Source organism: Jaculus jaculus, chromosome 4 (assembly GCF_020740685.1).
Source record: "Jaculus jaculus isolate mJacJac1 chromosome 4, mJacJac1.mat.Y.cur, whole genome shotgun sequence".
Taxonomy (NCBI): Eukaryota; Metazoa; Chordata; class Mammalia; order Rodentia; family Dipodidae; genus Jaculus; species Jaculus jaculus.
Window position 1 is genome coordinate 22,135,713 of NC_059105.1, and position 17,919 is coordinate 22,153,631.

A 17,919-nucleotide genomic window follows, 5' to 3' on the forward strand; every position below is an offset into this window, starting at 1 on the left:
GGGAGGAAGTTAGACCACTGGGGATGTGCACTGGACAGGGCTGTCCCCAATCTTCAGTCGTGGGGTTTTGCTTCTCGGCCAACATGCAGTCACCATACACTCCCGCCATGGTGGACTGCTGCCCAGGACTAGAGCAACTGGGCCAGGAGACTGTAGGTGGTCACCTGTGCAAACCACGAGCTGTAGTGGACCTGTCCTAGTCCTCATGGTTCTCTCAGGTTCTTTGCTATGATGGGAGAAAGCTGACATAAGAAAAAAACTCAATTGGAATAAAAGTATTTTCTGCAGGGATAGAGAAATGGCTCAGTAGGTAACAGGCACTTGTTTTGCAAAGTCAGACTGCCTGGGTTCAATTCCCCAGTACCCACTTGAAGCCAGATGCACAAAGTGGTGCTTGCATCTGGAGTCAATTTGCAGTGGCAGGAGGCCCGAGTGGGCCCATCCTCACTTTCTCTGCCTGCCTATTTCTGTATCTCAAATAAAGAAATAAAATAGTTCTTTAAGAGTATTCAGTGCAACTGTGGGTTAAGTGATTGAGAGATCTTTGGGCCATCAGTAAGTGATGCCCACTTTTCTCTGAGACATTTTAGTGATCTGCAGGAGCCTTTAAGGAATCTTCTCAAGTGTATGTTAGATACAACCGGCGCTCACTATAGAGCCACACAGAACTCAGACAGCACTCACTTTTGTCTGGTTGGGTTTGAAACAGGATCTCTTCCTGTTCTCCAAGCTGGTGCAAGCTCTCAGTCTCAGGTAATTCTCTCATCTAAACTTCTGAGTAGGTGGGACCAAATGTACCCAGAGAAGCCTCACTTATTTTTGTTTTTATTAATCATTTTCTAGATAAGTCTAAACCCCTCACATGTCTCAGTTTACATCAGTGTTTTCAATATGAACAACTATTCACTGTCTTTTAACCTTAGTGATCGGGAAACAATTGGCCACTGCCTTAGATGCAGGATAATTCAGTTTTTGTGACTGCCAGGTCTCGCTGGCACTGTTCTGAGCTTTCCTGATGCATACAGGGCCCCAGGGTGAGTTAAAACACGTGAGCGGTGGTGCCTGGAAGGAGGCAGTCCAGGTTGCTCATCACCCGATCTTCACGATCTTCACGGGGTCTGCCGCCTCTCAGCTGGAGATCCGTCGACGTGGCAGAGCGTGGCTGGCCGTTAACTGCTCCTGCTTGTCACAGCGATCCTGTGTGAGCAGAGGCCAGCACCATGTAGCCCCTGAGACCCAAACCAAAGACTGATTTGCCTGGGAAAGACCCCCAGACCCTAATGCAGTCAATAAATCTTTGTTGGTAAATAATTGCTATTGAGCAGAGCTTTAATATCAATTTATGAGTGGTGGTTTATCACAGCTCGGGGCTGCAGCAAGCACTGAGTGATGGATTTCAGATCGCACTTACATTCATTACGTTAACTTAGTAAGTTATTTAAAGCTTGTGCACTTAACGTTGCTTTTGGCTTTCAATGACCTCTTGGGACTGGAGGAACATGTGAAAAAGAAGGCAATCCCAGGAATAGACAGCTCTTCTCTGTGCTGCTGCTCCGAGACCAGTCCTGAGCAAAACAGGAAGAAGTGCTTGCCTAGGATGCTGATATTTTGGTTGTAGACCATTTAAATAGCAGCCTTTTTCTTTAAGAGCTCAAATACTTGTTGTTTTTTTTTTTTATTTTTATTTATTTGCAAGGAGAGAAAGAAAGAGGTTGGGTGTGCCAGGATTTCCTGCCACTGCAAATGAACTCCAGACACATGCACCACTTTGGGCACCTGGCTTTACATGACTGGGCAATCAAGTGTGGGCCATCAGGCTTTGTAAGCAAGCACTTTTAATGGCTGAGCCATCACCCTAGCCCTCCAAATACTCTTAGTGAATAGAGAAGAAAAACAGGTAACAGTGAGTTGTCAATTCCTGTTGCCCCCAAGGCTTTTTAATTTTATTCCTTACAACTTTATACATGCATATAAGGCATTTTGGTCATAGTCACCTCCCATAACCTTCTCTTGCCCTGCTCCCACGAGACCTCTTCTTCCAGCTATTCTCCTTTGATGGTGTGTGTGTGTGTGTGTGTGTGTGTGTATGTGTACACATATGTGCACACATCGGTCCATCTGTCCCACTGAGTTTAATTAGGGGATGCTACATGGTCAGGGGTGACTAGGAGGCAGCAGGTAGGTCAGCACTTGCCATTTCCAAGTAAGAGGAGAGGAGTAACTGGCAGGTCACAGCACCCCCAGATTCCTTACTCTCACCAAGTGAAGGATGGGAAAGTTTTACTGTGGGTGCACAAGTCCAGGCACCTACTCCGTGCTCATTTGGTTATCTCCAGCTAGGTAATTGAGCCAAGTCATAGCAGTTTTAAATGACACCAACTTACTGTTTGTCAGGATTCTAAGAAGAATTTGTAATATACCACCTCTTCCAAGCAGTGTCTTCTGGACTAGAGTGTCCAAGATCATTCTTCACTGCATGTTTGGTGCCTTGGCTAGGGTGGGGTGGGGCCGAGCTGGAGGTTGGCAAGACGTCAACGGTAACCATCATTCTGGTGTCTGATTCTCCCCGTTGGAGTCCCAGGGCCCCTTCCATTTCCGCCATCTGCCTAGCAAAATGGGTAAAGAGGACAGATTCAGAGACTGAGCACTGGAGCTGCTGGCCTTCCACATTGTGCTGGTCAAGTTGAACCAGGGCCACAGAGTCACCTGGGAAGGAGGCACAGATGTCCTTCTCTACCCTCTCACAGCTCAGCCATAGTCCCCAGTGTCTCATAGCGCACAGCATCAGACTTGAAGTCTGTAGTCTGCTTGTTTATACAAGTACACCTGTGGTTGAGCCTCCCTGGTTGATTCTCATCATCTAAGGCCTGAGGATTCAGGTGGCCCATCGTCTTACACCCATGGATGTATGGATGTGCAGCAGGGGCCCAGGGCCAAGAGAACAACAGCAGACATCCTTGATTGTGTGTGTGGGGCGGGGGGTGAGCATGTGAAGGCCAGAAGACACCCTCAGCTGCTGTTCCTCAGGCTCCGTCTTCCTTTTTGTGACTGTGACAGGCTGACTCATTAGACCTGGAACTTGCCAAGTAGGCCAGACTGGCCGACCGTGAGCCCCAGCAGTCCTTCTCAGTCTCCCTAGTGCTGGGGTACAAGTGCGAGCCACCCCACCTGGCTGCTTTTATTTGAATTTCAGAGATGAAGCTAAGGTCCTCATGTTTGCCAGGCAAGCGCTTTTCCAACTACCTGGCAATAACTGCCAGCCCTGGCTGCCTAATTCTACAAAGGCAGAGAGGAACACACGTCAGCCATGTGCTGGTGGCCCGTCCTCCCTACCCTGGGTGAAGGACGAGGAGGTCTCCCGAAGCGCGCCCTTGGCTCCGCTCCTCCCTCCCAGAGAGGGCCTGGCGTTGCTGCTGTGTAGCCGTTCACCACCCTGCTTCCTACTGTACTTCAGGCTAAGAGTCCAAAGATCACTTCTCATTTTCACCCTTCGCTGCCTTTTTAGATCAAGATAGTACAGTTTCTTACTCACCTCCCCACCCCTGCCAATAAAACTCGTAGGTGGTCTTTGTATCCTTTCCATCTCTGAGAAGCCAACCAACAGTTCTCTGAGTCTAGTCGACAAGCCTGTTATACTTGGGAAGGGTCTTGAGGTACTGCTAAAGAAGTTCCTGGGTGCTCAAGGAAAGGGTCTGCCCCACCCTGGATAGGGTCCTCACTCTTCCCTTAGCAGTACAGAAGCATTTTATTGGTAGCCCAGTAGGGCTTGCTCTTGGAAATCACCCATTTCTGCCTGGAAACTCTTGACCATTTCCTTCTCTCGGGCCTAGGGCCAAGGCCGGGAGCTTGTGAAGGCACCTCCCATATGCCGCGTCTACCCAGGCCTGGTTTGCTCAGAGTTGGCACAGCCTCCTTCCCCTCACAGCTGTCTTGGGGTCTCAGGGTGACCAGGTGACCTGATCCATGCCAGTGCCGCGAGTCGTGGGTCCTCCTTTCGTTTCAGAAGAATGGGGTTCCAGTTTGCTTTTCTTGTCCACTGCTGCATCAGAACCCACCTCAAAGGGTAGTGGTTGTCGAGGCCAGTCCTTTTCAGCAGACAGGGTGGTTGAGGACTGCAGGCAGCCTACGTGGTCTGTTGGAACTGTGCCAGGCCAGAGCTGCCTGGCCTCAAGGGCTAAATCTGCATGGATTTGGCATCCGTTTCTTGGGTGTCATGGGCTAGAGCAGTCCAGAGTTAGTGTGGGACAAAGCTCCTATATATGAGGACACAAGTGCCTTGGGAGTAGGCACCCCGACACTCTTGTCATAAGATGAAGATGGCCATCATCACTGCCGTCAGCTGGTCATGAGCCTCTGTGGGCTGTTGATCACACTTGTGGGGAGCATACCTGCCTCAGAGATCCCTGTTTTGTTCTGAAGCTGAAACTGTCCAAGCACCGGCCGGAAGCCTGGGAGAGTGACACGAAGTGTTGCCTGTGATGCTCCTGGCCGGTCGGAAGAGCTGCCTCAAGCAGGGACCCCGCGTGTACCAGAGTGGCATCTGGAAGAGGGACGATGGATGCATTGTGACGCTCCACTGTGCTCTTGCCCAGGGTTACAGTGACTCAAAGAGACTTCAGATCATACCAACCATTTGCACGCACTGACAGGAACGGCACGCCTCTGTCTAGACAGCCAGAGCCTTCTGGCCTCTGTCATCTCCTGCTGGCAGGGCCGTGGCTGCATGTCCTCTGAGAGTTCAGAGTGAAGTGTGTACAGGGCGTTGCTGCCTTCTTGGTTCTTGGAGACAGGTGCGAGTTCGGGCTGGCAATGTGAGACAGGGAGGGGCTCAGCATGGCAAAGGGGAGCTCTGGCCAGACCAACTCAGGTCGGCCCCAAGGGAGGTGAGGTTCGCTCTTCCCCAGTTGATTTCCGTGTAGCCACTCGGCTGAGGGGGAGGCAGGGCATGCAGCTGGAGTGAATCTAGATAAGAGTGGTGCTAAGATATCCAGTTCAGGGGGCAGGGATCAGTATCATAGTCCTGAGTTTACCAAATGAGCAGTAGTGTTAACGTAAGTCACCGGGGACAACTAACTGCTGCCCACGTGGGGCCAAAAAAGGATGCCAGGGTTTGGTGAAGACTGGATCCTTGCAGGAGAAGCAGCAGGAGACCTGCTACAAGTACCAGTGTCCTGGATGATCAGTGGTCCTGCGGTGGATGGAGCCCCGCCTCCAACCGCCTTCAAGGAGACCACTTGTTTAAAGACTGTTTTGCAATCCTGGCCCCTTTGCAGCCCCTTGGTGCCATGGCCTTGCCCTGCTTCAGTGCTGAAAACAGTGCCCTGTGTTAGAAACCCTCGCAAGAGAAGTGACTTGTGTTTTCAGGACTCTGCTTATACAGGTACAGTTGTTTATGTGACCTTAGTGTAAACTCCCCCGTGAAAGCAGGGTGTGGCCAGGAGTACCCCCTCTTCTGGAGTCACAAAGGCGTTGCACTGCCATCATGGTTGTGGATAGATGGACACACGCATCTCTGCTCTGCAGAACACGTGACCGCGTTGACAGCCTCTGGTTTCAGGGCTCTCTGAAGATTGTGATGCAGCACGTGGCAGTTGCAGTAGCTGCGCCTCAGCTCTTATGCAACTGGCAAATGTCTACTTCATTTTACAAGCTCTGTATAAAGCCGGGCGTGGTGGTGCACGCCTTTAATCCCAGCACTCGGGAGACAGAGGTAGGAGGATCGCTGAGAGTTCGAGGCCTCCCTGAGACTATATAGTTGCAGGCTAGCCTGGGCTAGAGTAAGACCCTACCTCAAAAAAATAAAAACCTTAAAAAACTCAGTATATTTTATTTGGGTATGTTTAACAGATATTAATGAGAACTATGTGTATCATACTATAGAACCGACGTTTTTTTCCTTGGGAAGCAGTTGCCCTGTGTCAGGCCCCCCACTGAGACCTGGTCACTGGGATGTGGCCATGTGTCCTCCTAGGGAAGGGACCTCACAGAGACCCTGTCCTCCTGGTGCAGGTGTGCGTGCTTCCCCGCCCTCACTTTACACCTCCGCCTCACAAATGGCCGCTGCCTAGTGTTTTCTCGCGGGGGCGGCGGGGTAACTATCAGTCTGTGTGGTCTTAGAAATACTGAGCATTTAAATTTATTGTTAAAGAAGGAAAACGTCTATCGTAATGATATTGTTGGTTCACTACTTCATTAATTGAGAAGGTTTTGCTAACCCTGAGATGGTCATTCTCCACGCTTCTGAGATTCTGGAATTGTATGGGCGTGGTGGGTTCTAGCCCATCCTTTAAGCACTGAACTGTTTGTGTGGTCCCTTGTCATTCCTGTTCCCTCCCTTCCCCTCTCACTGTTGCGGTTTTATTTGGATTTTATTTGGCTTTCCTGGTTTTTTGTTTGTTTTGAGCCAATCTTGCTATGTAGTCTTAGTCTGGCACTCACCATGTAGTCCAGTCTGTTTACAGGGGATTACCACTAAACTTGTCCAGTGGGAAGGGACCTGCCATCAGAGCCCCCATCAGCTCTGGTCTTCCTGTGACACTGCAGTTCCCTGGGCCCTGGTGCTGTAGGAAGTCCGTCTCAAGGGGTTGATGGAAAAAGATGGGCCCACAGGAGAACCTGGGTGCAGTTTCATTGTGCTCCACTTAGAAATGTAGGAACCCCAGCAAAGGGGAATGTGGTGATTGGAAACAGATGTCTACTGTTGTGTCATGGAGTGACTGTCATTCCGCTATCACAGTGCAACACGGTTTCTCTGGCTTTGGTTTGCAACTCACCACATTTTCCTCTGGACTTGGTGCATTTCTTTGGTCTCAGTGTCATATTGGGCTTGATTCCAAGAATTCAGAGAATGTCACTGGGAGTTGCAATGTCAGATGTCCCCCTTCACCTCATGCATTTGTGATTAAGCCTCATACTTAATCCCCCCAAATGGCAGAGCCTTGCTGGAGGTGTGGTCTCTGGGGCGGCCCTGGGATTTCATAATGCAGCCCCACTTGCCAGGGCTAGCTCACTCTTGCCGCTTCCTGCTGCTGTGACAAAATGTTGACACCCTGGCAGTCTGCTCCGCCATGATGACGCTTCCCCTTGAAAACGTGACTGAAATAAGGCCTCTCCTTCCAGAAGCGGCTTCTGGTTGAGTGGTGTGTCCCAGCAAGGAGAGGTAACGGCTGCAGTCACAGCTTGCCGCATGCTTTCTTTATGTCACAAAAATGTACGGTCTTGGGTTCCAGAGGTTATGCGGTTAAGGCACTTGCCTGAAAGGCCAAAAGACCCAGGTTTGATTCCCTAGCTACCCACATAAAGCCAGATGCACAAGGTGGCCCATGTGTCTGGAATTGTTTGCAGTGGCTGGAGGCCCTGGCGAACCCATTTGTATTCTCTCTCTCAAATAAATAAATAATATATTTTGAAATGTACAAAATTGTACAAATGTACAATTCTTGCAAGGTGATTAAAGTATTTAATTTATTCTCTTTAGAAAGACAGCTTAAACTGTGGTTCCTGGGCTGCAGCTAAGTGTTAGGATACATGCCTAATGTGGAAGTTCTGGGTTCCCTAGCACGGCAGAAATAAAAATAAATAAATAAAATGAAGCAGTCTCCCTTTGGGTGTTTCTGTTAGCTTGCGGCTCAGTTATGCAGAAGGCGCATTGTCGCATGCAAGGGCGTTTATTGAGCCATCGAGTCGGGGAAGAACTTCAGTGTCCGCCAGCACTCCTGGCTTCAGCTCTCCTTCTCCAAGTGTATGCTCACTCTGAAAGTGGTGAAAACACCAAAATTCATGCTCTTGCCACTTCCTCTCCATATGGCAAGCTTGCTGTCGTCCATCTCTTGGGAAGTGGAGGCAGGATGATCAGGAGTTCAAGGTTAACTTAGGCTTCCAGCCTGGGCTGCAGGAAACTGCCTCAATAAAAGGGAGGGGGGAAAGGGCAAATGTTAGAAAGTCTGAATTTTTTAGAAATTACCTTTGTACCTGCCTGCCTACTTCTTTCTCTGTTTTCACGGGACGTATGCTTCCTGTCTCCTTGTAGGGCATGCTGCTGAAGAGGAGCGGCAAGTCGCTAAACAAGGAGTGGAAGAAGAAGTACGTCACCCTGTGTGACAATGGCGTGCTGACCTACCACCCAAGCTTACACGTAAGTGCCCCGTGAGCAGTTAGTAGATACTGACTCACCCATTCTGGGGCTGGGGGTTTAGGACTGAGCCACGCCTCCCACCTTTGTGTAAAGATGAAGCATTATTGTGCCCCTGGTCAGTACTGAGGTACATGCTATTAGTCCCCAAGCTCTGTTAGCCTGTCTGTCTTGCTCCCTCCTTCCCTTGCTGTCAGCCATTGGCTCTCTAATTCTTTTAAGAACTACAATGAAAAGAGATAGAAAGCCAGGCGTGGTGGCGCACGCCTTTAATTCCAGCACTCGGGAGGCAGAGGCAGGAGGATTACTGTGAGTTTGAGGCCATCCTGAGACTATATAGTGATTTCCTGGTCAACCTGAGCTAGAGCGAAACCCTACCTCAAAAACAAACAAAAGTGCAGGAAAAGCAAAGTGCACAGTGGTAATGAAGAGCTGGAAACAGGTAGAAAGCAAAAGCAGAAAAGGGTGTGTCTGTGGGAACCTAAAAGGAAGGGAGCAGTTACATTAAGCCCCGGGGCCTGTTTCGGAGCAAAGCCACAGTTAGACGCATGTCACAGCTGTGAGAGCAGAACACACGAGCGCGTGCGGCAGGAGAGACTCTCGCCTGCCTTGTCAGATCTGTTGTACTGAAGGTTCTGTAAGATGACTGAAGACAGAATCAGTTTATTCTTGGGGGAAAAACAGCCTACAGTTAATTCTTTCAAGGTGGGGCTGTTGACTTTGGTCCTGTAAGGACACATCCCCATGACTTGCTCAAGTTGAGAGCCACACAGATTGGGACACACACTGTTAATCCTCACATTGTTGCAGTGTGTCAAGCAATAACTTTGTTTGGAAAATTGGAATAGGTTTTGAAAACTCACATATGTTGACAGGAAGTAAAAAGTAAGGCTTAGCACTGAGTGGAAGTTGGAGTCACACCCGGAATTGCACCTACATAGAGCACAGGGCAGTCAGCCCTCTGGGTGGGCACCACATTCTTTCCACACTCATGTGCCGGGTGCCGCTATGCAGATGAGCCCTTCCCAGGCCACCCCCCACCTCCTGGGCCATGGTCAGTCACCTGCTCCTTTCCCTGCCAACTGGTGCGGGCCTTTGTGTAGATGTCCCCTGAGTGACCCAACAACCTCAGACGCATTTGCATGTTTTCACTGTAACAGGAAAGTCTACTCAGGAACCTTCTCTTCACATTCTTGGGGTCTTGTCACTTGCCGTAGGGCGGACACCTGGTAGATAGCACAGTTGAAGGGTCCACATGCTCTTCCTGCTTTTGACATTGGCTGTCATTCCCTAGGGAGTGTGTTCTCCTTCCCCTACTCCCACAATAATATTTACCTTTAAAAAAAATAAGGCCAAGGGCTGGAGAGATGGCTTAGCGGTTAAGCGCTTGCCTGTGAAGCCTAAGGACCCCAGTTCGAGGCTCGGTTCCCCAGGTCCCACGATAGCCAGATGCACAAGGGGGCGTATGCGTCTGGAGTTCGTTTGCAGGGCTGGAAGCCCTGGCGCGCCCATTCTCTCTCTCTCCCTCTATCTGTCTTTCTCTCTGTGTCTGTCTCTCTCAAATAAATAAATAAATAAAATTAAAAAAAAAATAAGGCCGAGCTGGGCGTGGTGGCACACACCTTCAACCCCAGCACTTGGGAGGCAGAGGTAGGAGGATCACTGTGAGTTCGAGGCCACCCTGAGACTACATAGTGAATTCCAGGTCAGCTCTGAGCTACAGTGAAACCCTACCTCAAAAAACCAAAATAAAAAAAGAAAGAAAAAAAAAAGCCTTTTATGGACTGGAGAGACAGCTCAGCAGTTAAGGTCCTTGCTTGCAAAGCCTGACAGCCTCGCTTTGATACCCCAGTACCCACATAAATCCAGATGTACAAAGTGGTGCACGCATCTGGAGTTCATTTGCAGTGGCAAGCGGCCCTGGCATGCCCATTCTATCTTCTCTCTTTCTCTCTCCCTTGCAAATAAATGAATAAAATTATTATTTTAAAAAAAATAGCCTTTTCTAGCATGCCAGGACCGATGTTTCCCACATTGCATGGTACCCACCTCCCCCTCCCCTGTTTCAGCAGCACCTCTCAGAGTCAAGCCCGCAAGTCGGAAGTCGCTTCCTTGGCTCCCCGGCAGCCTCCCCACATGACTGAGAAGTAGATGGCTGCTCCTAACTTATGATTGTGCCGTGTAGAGTGTTTGGAGTGGAGGATGGCATGAAAGTGTCCCACACAGCCTTTCTGAGTTTCACGATCAGTATCACGCTCAGTAATGAGACACTCAGCTCTTAATTACAAAATAGGCCCTGCGTTAATGAATTTGCCCAAATGTAAACAAGGAGTTAAGGTAGACAGGGCTGAATGCGGATGTTCCCTAGGATAAGTTTAATAAACGGCTTTTCCATAGCTATGTTGTTTTCAGTTTGATGATGGTTTATTGGGATGTAACCTCCTCTTAAGTCAGGGTGGGGCTGGAGAGGTGGTTCAGCAACAAAAGGTGCTGGCTTACAAAGCCTACCAACAGGCATTTACTTGCAACAAGACCTTAATCGTTGAGCATGGTGGCACACACCTTTAATCCCAGCACTTGGGAGGCAGAGGTAGGAGGATCACTGTGAGTTCAAGGCCACCCTGAGACTACATAGTGAATTCCAGGTCAGCCTGGGCTAGAGCAAGACCCTACCTCAAAAAAAAAAAGAGATACCTTAATAGGCCAATTCATGTATGCGTACACAAGCACACACACTAAGTAAATAAGTAAATAAATAGTAAAAAAAAAAAATGACCCATCTGGATAGCTGTATGATTTAAGAATATATAAGAATAAATTGAAAAAAGAAAATAAGTAAATAGATCTCTTTATAGGACGTATAAACATGTTCATCTATGCAGACAGACTCTTGAATGTCGATACACGTACCTGTCTACAGGTGCTCTTTGTTGCGTGAGGAGCTACTCTGTGAGGGTCTGCTGCTTACTATCTTGGGAGGAGATTCCTTTGCTTCTTCAGGTGACCACCATGGCAGAGAGGTGGTGTCCCTGGTCTTGGATACCTTTTCCAGACCTTCCCAGTCAAGTTCTTTCTGGTTCTACAGCTTGCCCACTCCCAGCTTCCACCTGTGAGGACACAGAACAGCTGGGCCTTTCCTGGACACCCCTTCTCCCGCCCTAGGTTTTGTTCTTCCTGAGACCCTTTCAGACCCGAGCGAGGCCTAGTCACTGGTACGTTAGGTACCTTCAAGAGCAAAGTGTGGCCAGCATGACCATGCTTACTTCTGGTGACCAGTGAAAAGGGACATCTGGTGACTAATTTCTAGTTACAACATTCTCATCTGCTGAGCACCAGGCCTGCTCAAAGGGGCATTTGTTTCTTGACAAGGGGCATCTGTTGTGATAGCAGCATGGGTCAGGGTGCTCCTGTAGGAACACAAATGCTCACTGCTCATCCCAGACTCTACATTGTATGATCTCATCAGTCCTTCACAGATCTTCCTGTGCCCAGGCCCCGTTCTTATGATGTCCCTCATGTCCCAAGCCCCACTGTTCAGTTCTCGCCTCTGTGAGTGGGCATCCACGTTATTGGAGTACAAAGGGGGGTGTGTTGGGCCTTTGTATAATAGTTTGGAAGCAGACCCCTCAGTCAGTTCTGAGGCAACTCATCCATGCCACTCTCCTTGGAGCTAAAGTGCTTGGTGCACATATCTGCATACTTCCTTCCCAGTGGCTCAGCCCAGGACCCGGGCTTCCTGGAGCCCAGAGATAGAAAGGCCTCTATTCACTTTGGATGGAAGTTGGGAAGAGTGGAGGTTCTGGGTAAATTCTCCCTCAGGTGCACAAGTATTCCGACCTATCGTGAGGGAATAGGAGCCGAGCCCTGGGCAGCACAGGAGGTCTGCCACTCCTGACTCACATGGAAGGAGGAGCTGAGGAGATACCTATGGGCAGAGTCCAGATGAAAGCACCCCGGTTGATTTAGTCTGGAAATTTTCAAAAGGCAATAGACCCAATCTCAGTTAAATACTGGCCTTGCAGCACAACCACACCTTAGCTATGTTCAAGATTAGGTACAACTGAAAGTCCTGAGCCCCATACGATGGTGGCTTAAATAGTTAAGGCTTAAGTGGTTAAGTAACCTGCTACAGTTGACAGGCAGGGGTTTCAGAGCCATTATTTGTGATCCTAGCCATGTCTCTGGCCAAAGCCCACCATGATGATAACACTAACCACAACCCCTGTGCTGTGACCCTTCACTAAAGATTCAAAAGGGTCTCAGAACTGTCAGCCCATCTTGGGGATCGCACCAAGGCACTTCACCACCTTACCCTCTCCCTCCGCAGCACACGCCTTTCTCAGAGTGACCAGCAGCAGCTGCACATTGTGGGGAACAACATGGTCAGCAGGCCTCCCTTGCCTTCCAGTGGACGCTTTGGCCTTTGTCATACCCAGATGACCCCCCCACCCCACCCCCAGCTGCATGCTTTCTGCAGGCCACAGACAGGCAATAGCCAAGAATCTAGGAGGCTGGCTCAGGGCGTGGTGCTAGTAGACAGAGCTGCCCCCCTATAGCCATGCCCTGTGACAACCTTCCTTGTCACCTCCTCAGCCCCTGCAAAGCCCTGGCAATGCGATTATCCTCACGTGGGCTGTGTCCCAGCCAAAGAGGCCACAGCGGTAGGAATGTGAAGTTATTGGCCATACATAGGCATGCAAGGCCAGCACCCATCATTGAACACACCACAGCCCTCCAGCAAGGACTGGAAAGTGCCCTTCCCGGGTGCTCTTAGCAAATGATCTCCCTGGAACCTAGTGCACTTAGTGCTTCCACATTTGGCCTGCGTCCTCAGAGCCTGGGCAGGTCTATAGATGACAAGTCATGAGCAGGGGACCCCTGCTGGCAGGGTCCCTGAAGATGATGTCTACTCTCACTGCCCCACATCCCCTTCCCTTTTTTATTGCCTTTTCTACTGACCTATCTTCCCAAGCCCTCAGAGTACCCGCTTTTGTGACACCATCCTCCCAGGCACCTTTCTGGTTGTACCCTGAGCCCCACGCCCTGCTCCAGCAGAGATCACGCAGGGCCTGCAGTCCCGGGCTCCCTTTCGCTGGCCAGCGGATCTGTTTCTCTCTACCCTGTTAGTACCCTGTTCCGCTCTGCCACCCTGGTACCATAGACAGAAGATGTCGGAAGAGCTCGGCTCTTTCCTGTCGTAAAACCTGATGTCACCTCTGCGGGGCGATGATCTGTGTCTGAAGGTGTGACATGGAACGGGTGTTCCCAGCTCCACAGCTGACAGTTTGTTTCTGAAGCCATGGCTTCAAAAAGCACGTGATCTCTAGCGCATGAGCTGGGGGCAGAGGGGGGCATGGGTGACACACTGGCTGTTTGAACATACCAGGTTTGCCTTCCAGTACCCCAAGTGTGTGGAAAACATCCGCTTGGGACTGAAAGGGGGCCTGTGTCCAAATCTCAATCTCTTATACATAAAGCACTGAGTCCACCTAAGCCCAGACTAAGAAAGGGACAGCCTGGCCCCTTGACCTCCACGATCCTAAATCCCACCCTTCATACCTGGCCACCTCTCCTTGTTTGCCCCTATGGCTTGGAGCTGGCCCAGCTCTCTCGGGTTGGTGGTGGTCCTGGGGTTCCTTGTTTTGTGTGTGGAGAGGAGAGGCGTGGGTACAAGAGAAGGCCGTGACAGCGGGCTTCACTTCAGGTGTCCCTCAGCACCTGTGGTTCCCAGACTGTGTGCCGGCCACAGCCACAAGGATCCTTGAGGGTTCAGGATGGTGAAGACAGCTACCAGAATCAGGACACTTCCCATGACAGCATGTTTGGCAGGTGGTTTATGCTGGGTGTGAGCTGTGTGGCCTGTCCAGAGGTTGGAACGTGTGCCACGGCATCCAGACCCCACCCTTCCCTGCCACCCACACACTCATCCTCAGTTGCTCTCCATAGCACACTTGGCACCAGCTGGCAGCTCCCTCCTTGGAGCCTGAAGGACTTCACTCCCTGGCGAGAGGCTGGGTGATGCTGTCTTCAAGCTCTTATCAGAGGGATCCTTGGGAATTCCCACTAAGTACTGAGCAAACTAAAACAGCGAGGGAATTTATTGGGTTTCTAGGGAAAACACCATTGTTGCAGTCAGGTTCGCATTGCTAGTAGAAATCACCCAACCAAGAGCAGCTGTGGGAAAACGAGGTTTATTTTGGCTTACAGGCTCGTGGCTCCACGATGGCAGGGAAAACGATGGCATGAGCAGAGGGTGGACATCACCCCCTAGCCCACATAAGGTGGACAACAGGAACAGCAGAGTGTGCCAAACACTGGCTATAATACCCATAGGCCCGCCCCCAACAATACGCTGCCTCCAGGAGGCATTAATTCCCAAACCTCTATCAGCTGGGAACCTAGCGTTCAGAGCACCTGAGTTTATGAAAGACACCTGAGTCAGACCACCACACCATCCTAACATTTGCAGTTGGAATCAGTTTAATTACATGTAGGGACTAAAACTGGGCCCAGAAACTTCCAGTGCAGTCGCTTTCTTTCCCAGGGTGCTGCTGGTAAGTAAGTGACGCGAGCACCTGGTTCAAGCACTGGTGGGAAGCCTCCCCGCGGGTAGAACGGAGCTGCTTTCACAAGCACGTTGTCAGCCAGGTCTGCGCAGGACCCAGGGCGTCGCCTTGCTCCAGCTCCAAAAGTCGCAGGAAGTCAGGGACCGTTTGGCTCCCTTGCTCCAGGACCGACCAGCAGAACCTGCATCTTCAGCTCTTCTTGGCATTTTTCACTGACCCCAAGCATTTAAGTAGAACTGGGATAACAGAAGGCAGGCTCGGTGGCTGCTCTTCTCTGGTCTGTCTTCTGTTGCTCTGAAAAATGGCCATCTTCAGGATCTTTCAAGGCCCAAAGCACTTAGCTTCCTGGGGAAGATACACATGAGTATCTCGTGGATTTAAGGCACGTTGCTGGATCACGGCTAGAGTGGGCACAGGACAGCCTGTGGAGAGCCTTAGGTTCCCTCTCTGGACTTAAATATGAGCCGTAGGGAGCCCCGTGATTGAAAACGGAGGGGATAATGAGAAAGAACTTGGACCTCGGGGCTCGGCAGCTCAGCCAGCCACCTATTCATCTTCTGTGTGGGGGAGCAACCATGTGTGAGGCTGACAGTTGACCGTTCTGTCTTGAGTCAGTTGTGTGCCGTGGGCTTCCTAAGTGGGCTTGTAAGAATAAGCTCTGCCAGCCTGAGAAAGCTCATTGCATTCAGGCCTGGCATTTTGTCCCTTGCCAGAGCCTGGCAGCTATGCAGGGCCCCACCCTGTGCGCTACGCCTGTCCTGCACAGGCATTGCTTGCTCCCGAAGAGGCTCCTTCTTTGGTTCCTTTCCTGGCTTGGGACCAGCTCAGCCTTCTCCTTTCTGGCCAACACACAGCTCAGGAGCTCGACTTGGACAAGGATGTTGCTGAGTGGCCCGGGCTCTGGCCACACATGGCTGTGTGTCTTGTTGAGGCAGACTTGCTTTGGTATTTTTTCTGAGTCAGTCATCAAACTGGCACTCTGGTGACCAGACGCAGATTTTTCTTCTTGTTCCTCCATCAGACAGGAAACCGCTTCTTCACAAAGGCATCTGAGGTGACTCCCAAGCAGGCGTCACAGAAAGCTTTCCAGGGAAAGCCTGAGCTCCAAGAGCACATCTGTCTGCTGGCATCGCATGCCATCCTTATGCCTGATGAGAGCGTGGGCCTCGCCTACCCTGAAGTTATACTCCAAAGCCCTTCCTTGACTTCTCTAGAACATGCCAAAGAACAGCTGCTGCCCAGACAACACAATCCCAGATTCAGAACCATTCCCACATGTGCAGCCCTTTGACAGGGAGCGGCCAACCTCCCCACCTCGCCAACATGAGCAATGGACGTGTCTTGAAAGTGATATGTTTCATGCTGGATAATGGCTTCATCTTGGTCTTTGTGCATGAGCTCTGCCATGCTTCCCCACTGTCAGCTCAGGGTGTAGTGTGTGCCTTGCACATGGCCACTTCTCAGTGCTCATGTTAGAATGCCCCAAGTGTGCCCCACTGAACCTTGGGGTTGGTTTACGTGACTCTTACAGGGTCCATGTTCCAAGATGGCCTGGGTTCCAGACCTTGGCTGTGCGTTAGAGAGAGACTGGGATCTGTGAGCATGGAGCAGGTTAGTGAGGGCGTATGCCTACACAAGATGCATATAATAGGATGAGGAAAATAATGATATTAAAATGGAAACAGAAAAGTTTGGATGGGTGAGTGGGCACTCAGTGAGCCCATGCACCTGGCTGCCCTCTTTTTGTAAGATTTGAGTTTCTACTGCCATGAGAGAGGAATCCCTCTCTGTGATGCTCTAAGCTGCATCCAGACTCCATTTGCTGTGATTGGAAAGAGGATGCATGGCGGGAGAGGCTCCTGAGTATGTTTTGTTAGTTTTGAATTTTTTAAAAACTTTATTGAGCCAAGTGTGATGGGGCATGCCTTTAATTGCAGCACTGGGGAGGCAGAGGTAGGAGAATCACTGAGTTCAAGGCCACCTGAGACTGCATAATGAATTCCAGGTCAGCCTGTGCTAGAGTGAGATCCTACCTTGAAAAACCAAAAAAGAAAAGAACACTTTTTATTGACAACCTTCATACATATAGAGAACATACCATGATCATAATCCTGTCCCACCACACTCCCTTTTCCCCTGTCCTATGCCCTTTCCACTGTGTTCTGTCTGCTTTCCAACTAGTCTTGCTTCCATTTAAATATCATTATTTTCCTCATCTTATTATATGGGTCTTGTGTAGGATAACGCCACCCACTGTGAAGTAATAAACACCACCACAAGTTTGTGTCTGGAAGACAGTGTTGTAAGCACTCCACCCCTTCCTTTGACTCTTACATTCTTTCTGCAACCTCTTCTGCAATGGTCCCTGAGTCTGGGAGATGTTTCAGTGCTGAGCACTCCGCTGTCACTTTGCAGCACTTGAATGACTTTTGAGTCACCCCATTGGTCACCACCAATGTTTCTCTAGCCAAAAGTGAGAGGATCGTTAATATATGGGTGGAGAGAGAAGTGTGTAGAGGCAGTTTGGTGGGGATAATGTGTGCATGTAGCAGACAACAGTAGTAGTTTCCTCTCCAGGGCTTATGACTTCCCTCACCATAGGCTTTTATTTAGATTTTCAGTACCAGGTGCAAATTTCCTTCCATGAAGCAGTCCTCAAATCCAGTCGGAAAGCAATTGGTTTCCCCCATAACAGACACACTTGGCTTTGGCTGGCCAGCCATAAAGCTCTCAGGGTCCTCTGCTGGTTCACACCGTTGATGACTTTTCTCCGCCAACAGGCTGGACAGCTCTTTCCAGCATCAATAAGCTGGCAGAGAGTCAGTGCACTGCTGTTCAGTTGTGGTCAAATGCACATGACATAATTGCCCATCTTGAACGTTTTCAAGGGATTGGAACACTTGGGCAACATGTACAAGGCCCTGGATTTGATCCAGGACGACTAGAAAGAGGAAAGTTCAGTATTTTGAAATGCACAGCTAAATGCTGACCATATTCACACTGCCGTGAAGCTAATCAAAGCTCCGTGCTTATTCGGCAGTAATTCCCCGTCCCCTCCTCTCCCCCCCCCCCTTTCTGTCTCTCCGTTTGGCCACTCTAGGAACTTTCTCCTTTTATTTGACTTCTGCATGTCATTGATCATCATGTCTCAAGGTCCCCATGTGTTGTGGGGTGAGTCAGAATTTCCCCCATGTTCAAGGCCGAATCATACTGCATCTCCAC

General features: G+C 50.1%; 1 protein-coding gene across 9 annotated transcripts in view; it reads left to right on the plus strand.

Annotated features, from left to right (window-relative positions):
* The window catches only part of Agap1 (ArfGAP with GTPase domain, ankyrin repeat and PH domain 1), a 526,342-nt gene that overhangs the window by 305,326 nt on the left and 203,097 nt on the right, over positions 1–17,919 (plus strand). For all 9 annotated transcript variants that reach the window (XM_045148441.1, XM_045148443.1, XM_045148445.1 and 6 more), the window contains one exon: positions 8,030–8,134. In XM_045148441.1, the coding sequence (XP_045004376.1) occupies positions 8,030–8,134 (105 nt within the window). The remainder of the gene's footprint in view (positions 1–8,029; positions 8,135–17,919) is intronic.